General features: G+C 38.5%; 1 protein-coding gene across 1 annotated transcript; it reads left to right on the forward strand.

The window, feature by feature from the left end:
* Positions 1-375: 375 nt before the first annotated feature.
* On the forward strand, positions 376-1,156 carry LOC121284665 (transcription factor 15-like). Its single transcript, XM_041200224.1, has 2 exons — positions 376-822; positions 1,124-1,156. The coding sequence occupies exons 1-2, from the start codon at positions 376-378 to the stop codon at positions 1,154-1,156; spliced, it is 480 nt and encodes a 159-aa protein (XP_041056158.1).
* The last annotated feature ends 12,253 nt before the right edge of the window (positions 1,157-13,409 follow it).

A 13,409-nucleotide genomic window follows, 5' to 3' on the forward strand; every position in this document is an offset into this window, starting at 1 on the left:
GAAGGCTCAAAAGCAATACTGTCTTTGCCACTTAAGTAATTATACATTGTGATTTATCAAAATAAAATAATTGTGAAATAATATTTGCATAAACTTGAAGTGAAATTAAAGCATTGCTACAGCTTTAATTTAAAATCATGTCATGTTCCAAAGATTAACAGCTCCACCCTTCTTACCTTATACAGAAGCCACATGGTTCTGCCTATTTGTAGTAATCATTCAGAAAATGGCCAGCTGAACTGCTAGGGGATAAAGTGAACATTGATGTTTGTCAGCTTTTCCTTTGCAAATACTGGGTACTTCCAACATCGGAAATGGTAGCACTTTCTGGTCTATGGTGCACAGTTACCAGCTTCTTCCCATCATAGGAGCACAATGAAGTCTACAGCCAATATCCAATCCTGCCAGGCAAAACCCATTGCTTCTGATATCGAGGAACTTGAAAGCGGGAGTGAGAGTAGTCAGAATGACAGCACTGGGAAAAGGAAGAGGAAGATCCATTCAACTGGATTTAACAAACAACGGCAAGCAGCAAACGCAAGAGAGCGGGACAGAACCCACAGTGTAAACACAGCATTCACAGCTCTCAGGACTCTCATTCCCACCGAACCAGCAGACCGCAAACTATCAAAGATAGAGACTCTGCGTTTGGCCTCCAGTTATATTTCCCATCTGGCAAATGTCCTTCTCCTGGGAGAGGACTGTCTGGACGGGCAGCCCTGTTTAAAATATCGAGCTGTCATGCAGGGCAGCAATAGCGATGTAAATACTGCAGCACCCAGACCTATATGCACCTTCTGCCTTAGTAATCAAAGGAAAACGGTGAGATTTCTGAACACATTATTAACGTATTTTACAACTTTTAAACAAGCCTGTGAACTATGTCTTTGGAATTACTTTCAAGTAATATTAATACTGAAAATAATTAGAAAATTGAAGTTGACACCACACTTTTTGGTAGCTGCAATCTTTAAAACAAATAGAAGTTTTCACCAGAGTTGAAGAATTGACAGAATTTCTGCTAACAGAAATGAGAAATGCAAATTTCTTAAAGAAATTAATTTTAAAAATGTGTTATTTAGTGGAACTTACTTTGCATAATTGTTCCATACATATATTTCAGCTTAGAGAAGGGGAAAAGCACCTTACTGTTTGACGTTTATGAGGACATCTGACTGGATGAGACGCACAACTCCTACTGCACTGACTGTGAATAATTGCAAAGCCAATTTGCTGCACTGATATGTTTACATAATATATTATTTATTGAAATATAGAACTTGAATGTTCTGATTTGTCCATAAGAGGATGTCTATTTACACTTTCTGTTTACAATGTGAATTTTGAAATCAGGATGTTCTGTCAATGAAACCTAACACTGTGGGCAAAGCTGCACCTGGCATTGCAGTTATTTTTAGGGACAGAAATGTTAAACCTCAGCATCTTCAACCTAAAGCACAGTTGTGGCACTCAGGCCAGTGTCACATGATGTAACTTGAGCAAACACATAGTGTCCCCTGTCAGTGTGGTCTTCACAACACATCAGCACCAGGTTCCAGCAGCCAATGCCAGACCACGTCCTTCAGTGCTAAAATAACAGGGGAAATATCTGTCTACAACGGACGTGTTGCTTACCTCATTAGATTATAGATTAAAATAAATCTGAATGTATTTTAAAGGAAGATTGTTTGCTACAAAACTAAATTGTAAATGTTACTAAATTCATACCATTTTTTTAAAGCCAATTGCAGGTATGAAATGATACCGAAATATTGTGTACTATATGTGATTAATCTAGTTTGAGATATTTCAGGAAATTAATGATTCAATGATCAGGTTCCTTACAACTGTGTGTATCATATCAATGCAGTATAACTACTTGGTGGTTTCACTTTGATTAAATGCTGTTATTAAATTGGTTGGGGAGTGTATTGGAAGGTTGGAGGGATTGGGCAAAGTCAGGTATGCCCACTTTATATGATGCACCCAAAGTGTTCACCTGCTCACTTTGACAGCAATGCAGAATGGTGCAAAACAAACAGCTGATTGTAATGGCTGACTGCTGTATCCACCATGTTGGTGGGAATGATGGAAGAATAGCTGCCATTCCACCTGAATTTTAATTATAATTTTGGAATGTACTTCTTCAAAGAATCATGATCTGTAGTTCTTCAGTCAGACTCTCATCCCTTGAAGGTAGGAATCATTTTTCAAATTAAATATTTTGTGGTACAGCATTCCAGCGATACAGTTGGCAATTTGGTTAAATGTACATCTTGGAATCAATCAATTTATCAAAATGTTCTTCAACACTAAAGTGAGTGATGGGAATACAAAGTGCACCAGCTCACCTTCCCGTCAATGTCGCACTGTTGGTTGCTAAGAGCAACGCGCAAATAATAAAAGAAAAAATTGCCATCTGCAAAGAACAGAGACACCTGTCTACAGATGGAGCTGCATTGCCCACCACTCACTCTGACTTACCTCATTCTTAACTTGAAGCACTTCTTTCTCTCAGGTCCAACCTTATTATCATCATTAAACCTGTTGACAAGGGTAGCACTGTTTTTATTTGATGAACCAACCCCTACCTTGTGGAAGCCAAAAGGCAACTCTCTGACACTTTGTCCTACCTCCTCTGGACCATGGTCCCACCATTGAACATCACCATCACTTCCATAACTATTACTGACCTTATCTCCTCTGGAGGTCCTCCCTTTACATCCTGCAACCTCATGTTTCCCAACCCAGCTGACTTCTACCTCCTTCGCAAGATCCACAAATTGGACTGCACTTATAGACCCATCATTTCAATCTGTTCATGCCGCACAGAACTGATATCTTCCTATCTCAGCTCTATTATTTCTCCTCTTTTCCAGCCTCTTCACACTTACATCTGTGACATTTCTGATCCCCTCTACCACTTTAACAGTTTCAGTTTCCTAGCCCTAACTGCCTTCTCTTCACTGTGGATATCCAATCTCTCTACTCCGCCATCCCCAACAGGATGAACTGAGAGTTCTCCACTTCTTCCTTGAACTGAGGCCAAGCTAGTTCCCATTCTCCTGCTCCTGGCTGAATTTGTTCCCACATTAGAGAACCCATATGGGGCCTAGCTATGCTTCCTTTTTCTTGGGATATGTGGGACATTCTTTGTTCCAGTCTTACATGGTTTCCGTTCCCCTCTTTGTTTCCAGAGCATTGTTGACTGTTTTGGTGGCATTTCCTGCTCTCACCCTGAACTGGAAAATTTTATCCACTTTGCTTCCAATTTTCATCCTTTCCCTCAACTTCACATGGTTCACCTCTGACTCTTGCATTCTCCTCTTCCCTTCGTCAAGTTCTGTGTCTCCATTTCTGTATTAGTCTAATATCCACCTTGAGTCCACTGACTCCCACAGTTACCTTGACTACACCTCCTCCAACCCTTCTTCCTGTAAGGACTGTATTTCATTCTTCCAGTTTCTCCATCAACTTATCTTGTTTCTGAAAAGTCTTCATCTTTCTTCAATCGAGAATTCCCCTCTTGGGCCCTTGACTGTGTCTGATCAATTTCTCTCACATCTGCTCTTATCCCTTCCTTTCCCTCACAGAAATATGATAGGGTTCACCTGTTCCACAATTTTCATCCCAACAGAGTCCGCATTCAACAGATCATCCTCCATCATTTCCTTCACCTCCAGCATGATGCCACCATCTTCCACTCCCATCCACTTTCAACATCCTGTAGGAACTGTTCACTCTGTGACACCCTGGTCCATTCCTCAGTCACCCACAACAGCCCCCCATTTCTTACGGCATCTTTTCACGCAAGCTTAGGAGGTGTAACACCTGCCTCCTTACCTCCTCCTTTCCCAATGTACAAGGCCCCAAATACGCCTTCCTGGTGAAACACAATTTACTTGTGCTTCTTTCAATTTAGTTGCTGGTCGCGACTGGGGAAATCAAGCACAGATTTCAGAACACCTCCATTCAGTCCTCAAGTGTGACCCCCAAGCTTCTGCTCTCCTGCCATTTAATACTCTGCTCCATTCCTGCTCTGACCTCTCTGTCCTCAGCCTAACATACTGTTGCAATGAAGCTTAACATAAACAGAAGTAACTGCACTGCATCTTTTGATTAGGCACTTAATAGCTAATTTTTTTCATCTGCTGAATACAACAGTTTCAGTTCATAAACTCTGCCCCCATCTTTTGGAAGTGGTTGTTGTTGCTGATCCTGCTATTCCCATTTATGCCAGGGCTACATCTATCTTTCATTTCTTTACTTATCCCATTACCATTTCCCTTTGCCTTGCACCATCAGACCTTTTGTCATTTAATCTTTCCTGCCTCCGGCCCTGTCACAGGCTTTCCCTTTTGCTCTATGTCCCTCCCCTTTCCCTGCCTCTGTACTTGTTTAAAGCCTGTTACAAAACTGACATGTTCCATTTCTGACAAAAGATAATCAGCCTGAGAAGTTAACTCCCTTTCTCCTTCACAGATGCTGCTTGACTGACTGAGTATTTCCAGCATTTCCTGTTTCCATTTCAGGTTTCCAGCATCCACAGTATTTTGCTTTTAGCCCCATAATGATTTGGTCCAGTATCATGATCTGGATAAAATTAGCCCATATTGTATGTACAGATTAAGTTCTAACTTTATTATGTACAGATGGAACAAGTTTTACTTTTATGCACAAGTCACCAAGGTTTATTTTTCACATTGTTTTATATTGAGAATATTATATTTCTCAGGTAAATGTGTTTTAAAAAGTCTGGTTAAATTTATATGTGCATTTGTATGAAAAAAATTAGCTTGCAGTCTTCCTCTAAAGATAAGGTTATTTTCTTAAATTTTACTTGTTTAACAATTATGCAAATAAAATACTTATAGTCAGACTGACTTACATGTTAATTACCTTCATCTGTTACCTAGAAACATGGAAAATTTACAGCAGAGAAGGTGGCCATTTGGCCCATCATATCTCTGCCAGCCAAATAAGAGCTAATCAGCCTAATGCCACTTTCCAGCTTTTGGTCCTTTGCCCTGCAGATAACAGAACTTCAAGTGCATATCCAAGTGTTTTTTAAATGTGGTGGGGATTTCTGCCTTTACTACACTTTCAGGTAGTGAGTTCCAGAGCCTCCATCAACCTCTGTCAATTACTTTAAATCACTGCTCCCTGCTAACTGATCTTTGTCAAGTTCTAGTTTATAACATGCCACAGGTTATAATATGCCAATGAATTAATAATTACTAATATGTGGTTAATGAGATTAAATACAATGGTTATTCTAATTATTACATTTTTACTGAACAGTTTATTTTTGCTCTCTCTCACAGCACCCCAAAGTACAAACCTTAAACAAAATCTCTTTTAGTATTCATGCAAGTGATTGTTACCTTCTTGAAATTAGCCAAGATATAATTTAGGGTCCATTTTGTAGAATGACAGGATGTTTGTCTGCAGATGCCTTCTACAGTATTAAGCTGCTTTAATTATTGCTTTATTTGTAGAGCTGTAACATTGGTTCACAAATGTGCTTGATTATTTAATGCATCTTAATGACAGGGAAATGCTTGATGGAGTGTATTTTAAACCTATTGATTGACAGGAACAACAGTTCTGCCATCGTCCTACCATCAACAGATTAAAATGTTCTCGATGCACTTCATAATTTGCACACCACATACATTACACAGGATTTTATAAGTCATCACGAGTAGTTTCTTGTTAGGGGAACGAATATAGCCTAATGTCAGATTGTTGTTTAAAAGCTACACATCAAGTGAATAAGCACACCTCACAGAAAAGCTAACTAAATAGACTTCTTGAGATCAATAAGTAAACACGAATAAAAGTCCTTTTAAAAAGTTTGATGATAAAAATACTTAAAGGAACATCGCATTTAAAATGAGGGCCACATCCACTCTGCATGCATCTCCTGATTTTCAACTACTTGGTTTGTGGGAAGTGTTGGTAAACTCAGAGATGTGTTAGCCCAAAGCCAAGGGCTTTGCTCACTTAAATGTATAGGAAGCTTTCAACTGGTAATGCTAAGAAATAAAACAGGGATGGAATTGTGTATTATTAGTGTTACATGGGAATTTTCCATACCCAGCGGGCCTGAATTCAAAGGTGAAATAGCATCAGAATGAAGAAACCATATTTTTAGGTCTCTTTAAATATGCATGCTGTCAGGTTACCCTAAAAGCCAGCAGCACATTACATTCTGACCACATCACATTGTTAGTCATAACTATGAAAGCATACTCATTGTAATTTGTCACCTGATAGAGATGCCAAATTCAATCACAAATTCAAATTCTGTTAAGCATCTGCACAGCAAGATGAGGTTTTACTTGCAAAAACAGGTGTGTTGAAGTCATGCAAGAAATCTGAAACAGGAACCAGACCTGCCTCAAACCCGTCCACTTCCAGTTTCAGCAGAGGCAGGATGATGGGTGGGTGACCAACCTGCTTGTGAGAAGCTGGTTGGTAACTTAAATAATAAAATGAGACTGTGATGCTTCACTTTAATGGCCATTCTATTTTTAATCATACATGGCTGTGTTTCCTGGGGGTACTCAACAGCTCTAAAGAGTCAGCTATGTTGAATCCAGCTAAATGTCTTCATGGCACTGCTTGTGGACCAGAAGGAACAAGGGTTGTTTTCTCCACCTTGTCAAATCTGCTAGAAACCCCTAACATGTTGCATTCTTCTGTTTATTGCAAACATACCAATCATGAAAGGATTAGTAAAGCAATAATGTAGGTTCTTTATTTGAGATAATACTACATACATACAAAGGCAACTGGAAGGCTCTGTAGATATATCTGACCTGTAGGACTGCTACGCTGCTCTGTCTACAGAGTACATGGGATTATAGATCACGTCCTATCTTGTAGTGGACAGTGATGGACAGCAGGTTTATAATATATCTCTAAAAGGTACATGTACATCACAATAGAACACAACCTACACCCAATGCTCTAACTGTATCCTCCCCCCAACATCCAGCACCCTACAATTTCTCTGTCTTGCTGCCATGAGGCAACCTCCTCTGACTAGCAGCTACTCCCCCAGTGGAATATTGGAACATTATTGAACCCCAAACAGGACACCTGGACCACCACTGACCCCACCAACCTTCCTCCCCCATCGCCTGTGACCTGGAGCTCTCCTGCAATCTGAACCCTCCTGCAACTGACCCCCGCAATCTGAACCACCCTTGATTTGAACATCATCTCTGTCACCCCATCTCATCCAACCCCCCGAGCCTCTGTCAGATTCCAAATACACCTACCTGCTCTCGCAGGCTTTGGCCCTATGAAGCCGGCTTTTGACCCGATAGGCCACCAGCCTGCCAATCAGGCTGCCTGTGGGCAGGATCCTGACTTAAAGGCACCCTGCACGCAGTTAATTTCTGCAGGACATTTGGGAAATCCGTCCTTCTGGGTTTCCCAAACTTAAAACATCCAACCCTAACAGAACTCATCAGCAGGTTAAAATCCAGGTCACATTGTCAATAAGTTCACTTGATCTAAGAGCTAGTTAAACAGAATCTCTACGATGAATGGGTAAACATGAGTAAACATTTTAAAATGTTCAAAAATAAAAATATTTTAGGGAAGATAGGGTTCAGATGAATTGCTAATATTGTCCATCAATTATACAGTAGATCATCTTAGACTTGAAGGGAGTAATTTTGACATATCATGCAGCTGTGAATCTGACAGGATTGAGTGGGATGCTTTTTTTCTCTCATTTGAAGTTAACTAGCCAAGCCTAACTTCATATCATGTGCAGCAAAACTTGATTCTTGTACATACTAACAAAAAATTGATGGATTACAAAACATCGATATACTATCAATGTATATTTCAAGTTTTAATGTAGCTCGTCCATGAACAAATCCAAACCGCCAGTGAAATAGGGGCAAAAGGTGACGTTAAAAGGCAAAATGTCAAATCATTGTAACCACAGAATCAACCAAGGTCAGAGTGGGTTCGAGAGCTGAGCAAGACACCTTTCAGTAGACAAGGTGGATAACATCCTTCATCATTTGATAGTGTCGATAGCAATTATTAGATTTAGAACTAACAAACTTTATTACTAAAAACACATAAAAACTAAAAAACGTATTTAAAACTACAATTACAATACCAAATCTAAAATAATCTAATATGAGGCGAAATCAATTGTCCATAAAAATTTGTAGAGGTTACAGTGTCAAAAGCATAGTAAACCTTGATACTCATTGGGCGAAGTCTTTAGATTTAGTGATTCTCAGAAACTTCATCAATGAATTATTTTGTTTATACCCTATACCCCTTGTCCAACAACAAATCCAAAATATTTAACATTCCAACCATGAGTTAACTCAATAACTTTATCACTTAAATGCTGATACTTCCTCACTTTCTCATCCCAGGCTCTTTGTAATGAATTATCATAACCTTCATATATATTCATGACACCCATGAAAGTTATATCATCGCCTTTACAAATGATAATGTTTGGTTTGAAAAGTGATTATTCTTTGGTCCTAGCATATTGCTTGGTGTAGGTAGTAAACCATGTTTTAGGACTTTATCCTTGAACAGATGTAAAATCTTATTGTGTCTAAAAATCCTTACATTTCTGGACTCTGAAGATGTCAAAGGATATGGGAAGAGCACGGGAGTATGGTGTTGAGATAAACGGTCAACCATGATTATATTGAATGGCAGAGCAGGCTCGAAGGACTGAATGACCTACTCCTGCTCCTATTTTCTATGTTTCTATACAAGGTGCTCAACAGCTTGATCAATAATAAAAATACTAAAAATGTGATTTTAGTCATTTAAGGTCAATACATCCAAAGCACTAAATGATGTTGTATATTGTTTGTGTGTAACCCTAGTTAAATTCAATAGGTTTAATACAATATATAACATGCTGTTCTTTGAAATAGGACTTGGACAGCTTTATTTTTAAAACCAATCACTGCCACATGGCATCATTAATGTCATAGGATTAATTAATCAGCAACTTAATCAATCACATAACCGTGGGTCCAAATATTTTAACATTGCATTGCTCTGTTATTCTTAAACACTCTCATGGTGGGCGAAAATGAAAATTGACAAAAAAATAGAGGAAAATGTGCAGTGTTACTCAAATGCACTTACAATTAGTCCACATTTTAAATATTGGCCAGAAGACTTGGGACAGTTTCCCTGCTCTTCAAAATAATCTCATGGGATTTTTTTTATGTCCACCTGAGAGTACCGCACTCCCTCAATACTGGAGTATTAGCCTAGATTTTTGTGTTCAAGCCCTAAAATGCCTCATTGCACAGTTTCTAAGGTCATATTATACTTATTTGATTGACATTGTTTTCTGTAATATACACACTCATATTATGAGTTTAATTCAATGCAACTTTAAGTACTTTGAAACTTGCATGAACTAACATGCACAAATTTATCAAAATATCTGATTTTTTTATAAATTAAGCTTTATTCAATCATGGACAAGTAAGGAGGGTTTATTGTACAAGATGATGATAGTATGTCCATCATTGTCAGTGATGACAGCTTATGATTCATCCCCAATTAATAGAGGTTTTGTTATCCCAAATAAGTGCAAAGTTTCAATTTTCACACAAATACAGTTTTCCCACACACAGTTCATCAGATGTCATGTTGACTTAAGGGCTGATTTTTCCTCAGTTTTCATTGGTTGGCTGAATACGTATGCACTGATCGTTTTAATGTAAGGGTAAAGGTGTCACTTGAAAATGTTCAATGTTGTTTGAAAATGTGCGTCAATTGCAAAGATATTGCCCTCAAATCAGAGACCAGAGCTTCACTCCCATTCTCGATTGACATTCAAGCATAAACATCCCCAAAAAGGGCAGTTTTGTTTGCTTTGGCTGAACCAATAGAAGCTGAGTGAAAACTACATCAAGTAATAAATGCTTCCCATTTAAGCCATCTCTGGGCTGTCGGTATCTAGGGAGATATCTACAGGTTTCAGTCTTTAATGCTCCTGACTGTGGATGACAGTATGAATCACTATTAGATCAAGCATTCTGAAACAGGATTTCATTTAGGCTTCCCCATACAGTCTTAGAGTCACATTGGAGAAATCACTGATGTAAAAATGACATGCAATTCCTAGGTGTTTCAGTAAGCTTTAAAAGCATAATAGGACATGATGTTAACTAAATGCATTGGCAGCATTGAGCAGAGCATCCATTTTTTATCAAGCCTACCCATTTTGAACACTTTTTTATTTGTATGATGACAGCTAATTGGAGGCTTAACTGACCATTGAATGCTTAAATGTGTTTACATCTAAAACTATTCTTTCTGGAGGAACTGCCATTGGGGAGCAGAGACTTTATCTCTATTGCCCACCATTTGGAGTATATACTATATTGTGCCTCCTTCAAATTTCTGCCCTTATGTATTGACATATGTGAGCGTACAGTTCAACAATCCTCTGATACATTGTCTGGTGGCCATAAAGGTAGCACAGGTAAACCCAAACCTTTTTGATAACCATGCATTCTCACTTACAGCAGGATCACAGAATAGCAATCAGAACATGAATACTGCACATTTTCTCCTCTGCAGCTTATGGACATATTTAGGTGTGACTGAGAACAGCTAAGACACCATATGTGAGAGTCAACCCAGAGTTATTCCATGCGTGTATTCTATCATGAATGAAATAGATGGTGGTGGGTTTTCAAAAGCTCTATAGTAATTCACATTTTAATGCAAATATTTTTCAACACTGTTGTAACTGGAACCTATACTTTGAATAATTGGATGAATTTTCAACACGCTCTACAATTAAACCAGTTTTGGAAGAATGTGATCAAATTTGCCTTTTAATCTCAAATATTAGAAAGTGATCATTAATAAATAATATAGTCAGAAAATTAAAATTAATAAATTGTGCCTGTTTAAAAAGTATTCTGATTGTATAAAATCACTGTTGCATTCAAGGAATAATGCTCACTTCTATTTTGTTATCATTGAATCATGTTTTCCCAAGTGACAGCATTGAGTGAAAGTCTGAAGGCTGTTTTGAAGTGGAGCAGACAATGGACAGATGGTAAATGGAATATCTGTTTTATTTTGGTGGCAGTGGTTGGAGGGAAAACGTTGACCAGGACATCAGGGAACCTTCCGAACCTTTAAATAGTGCCAGGGGATTGTTTACCATCATGTGCAAAGGCAGACAAGACTTTGCTTTAATGTCTCATCTAAAAATAATATAAAATCACTTGTCGATAACTGCACTGCCATGAAATGGATCAAGAAGTTCAGCTATGTCTAAAAGTCATCCCAAACTACAGAAACAATTTATCCATCGTCGTCTGCATTTTTTGGCCACTTGAGGGCACTAGTTAGTTGATTCTGAACTGCAAAGGGCAATTTCAGTACGGAATCTGAAATCCAACACAATAATTCTTACTTAGGGACTGACTGTGACATCATAAAGAAAACAGGGTGTCAAGGCAGAAGATCTGCATTTCATAAAGCTTTCATTTCAAAAAGAAAAATTCAAGTTCTGCCTCTTGATCTTTTACCTTCTCATTATGATTCAAATGCCGATCATGCCACAAGATAAAGGCACTAACATAAAATGCAGTTAGAAATATTTAGATTGAAATTGCAGCTCAGCCAGAGCTGGCTTTTTCTCATCTCTTCTCAAATTGTATGAATTACCTCAATTTTTGTTCCCAATCCCCTTCAGTGTCCATAGGAATTCCATTAACTGCAGATTAGGAGACTGGGCAGGAAGCCTTACTGAGATATCATGATAAAGCTGGTTATAAGGCAGTTTGTGAGAAAAGCTGATAGTGGCTTTTGCTGCAATTTCCTTTGGGGATATGTCAGGCCTGTATTGGCCAGCTTCTCACAGAAGCATGCTTAAAATTGGTGATTCAGCAACACGGTCAAAATTTTGAGTTACATATCACTTTTGTTCTCCAAAGTACTGTGTCACCATGTTGAAGATTTTTTTTCAGTTTTATTGATAGTTTCAAGGTTCATGGTGATTAAATCTTGGAAGAGCCTAATAAGATTTACTATTACTCCAGGGACCAATAGCATTAAACTGTACACTTGAAGCTGATACTTTCTAAGGCAAGATGGACACATGAATATACAAAATAGGAGCAGAAGTAGGTCATTCAGCTCCTCGAGCCTGCTTCACCATTCAATAAGAACATGGCTTTTCTGTTTGTGTTTCAAGTTCCACATTCCCATCTATCCCTGATAACCTTTGATTCCCTTGCCTAACTCTGCCTTAAAAATAGTCAATGAACTGTCTCCACCACCATCTGAGGCAGAGAATTCCAGAGTTGCACAATCCTCTGAGAATTTTTTTCCTCACCTCTGTCCTAAAAGGGCAACCTCCTATTTTAAAGCACTGCCCCCTAGTTTGGACTCACCAACAAGAGAAAACATCCTTTTCATGTCCACCTTGTCAAAACCATTCAGAATGTTATCTATTTCAATCAAATCGCCCCAGTCTTCTAAACTCTAGAGGAAACAAGCCCAGTCTGTCCAACATATCCTCACAAGGCAACCCACTCATTCTAGATATCAATCCAGTAAACCTCCTCTGAACCACCTCCAACGCATTTACATCTTTCCTTAAATAAGGAGACCAAAACAACACACAGTGTAAAACAAAATGCATGACATTAAGTAATAAGCGATTAATAGAAAACTATCACACTAGTTTTTTGCATTTTTTTCTTCTTTAAATAACAATACCTTGAGGTGATAGGAACCAAAAATATCATTTTTTGCAGCTTGTAGTTATAGCAAGCAGTCACCTGGTAGTGCAGAACTTAAGTATTGCTGAAAAAAGAAACATGTTGTTGAAGCTTTTTGTCTTGCACTCATCAGGACTCAAGAATGCCAATTTCAAAGGTAACAACAATTTGTACAGCATGAGAAAAAGGGGTGGTGATTGGTTGGCAGGTCAGCTCTGATTGGTCAAGATGTTGACATGGCAAAAGCACCAGGGAGCTATTGTCCCCCATGCTTCTGTTTTTTCAAAAAAAGTGCAATATGTGGATATATTCCTTTTGCCCGCAGAGGAAAGGTCCTTTTATATGAATGGATATAGCTTCTAGCAAGTATAGGTAAACTATATTGCGAGCCCAACGGATAATCTTAAATTGGTTGTTAGTGTAATTCTTGGCACAATCGGGATTATTCAGCAAATTTTGCCCAATTGTGAAATCACATCTAATGTTAAACATTATGTTCCGAGTTTTGCAAGCACGGGTTGGTTGAGTACTGTCAGTACGCTGCCTTTTATGAACAGTTGAAGGGATGTGCTGTTTGATACGATCCACCAGTTTTTGGCAAGTACAGCCTACATATCTGGCATGGGCCGACACTGGAAC

The sequence above is a fragment of the Carcharodon carcharias genome, chromosome 12 (genome assembly GCF_017639515.1).
Source record: "Carcharodon carcharias isolate sCarCar2 chromosome 12, sCarCar2.pri, whole genome shotgun sequence".
In the NCBI taxonomy this organism is placed as follows: domain Eukaryota; kingdom Metazoa; phylum Chordata; class Chondrichthyes; order Lamniformes; family Lamnidae; genus Carcharodon; species Carcharodon carcharias.

Bases quoted from the DNA above. Each gene is read 5' to 3' on its own strand.
- LOC121284665 (XM_041200224.1), top strand. From the start codon at position 376: ATGAAGTCTACAGCCAATATCCAATCCTGCCAGGCAAAACCCATTGCT. The intron at 823-1,123 runs GTGAGATTTCTG...CATATATTTCAG, and splicing joins TTAGTAATCAAAGGAAAACG to CTTAGAGAAGGGGAAAAGCA.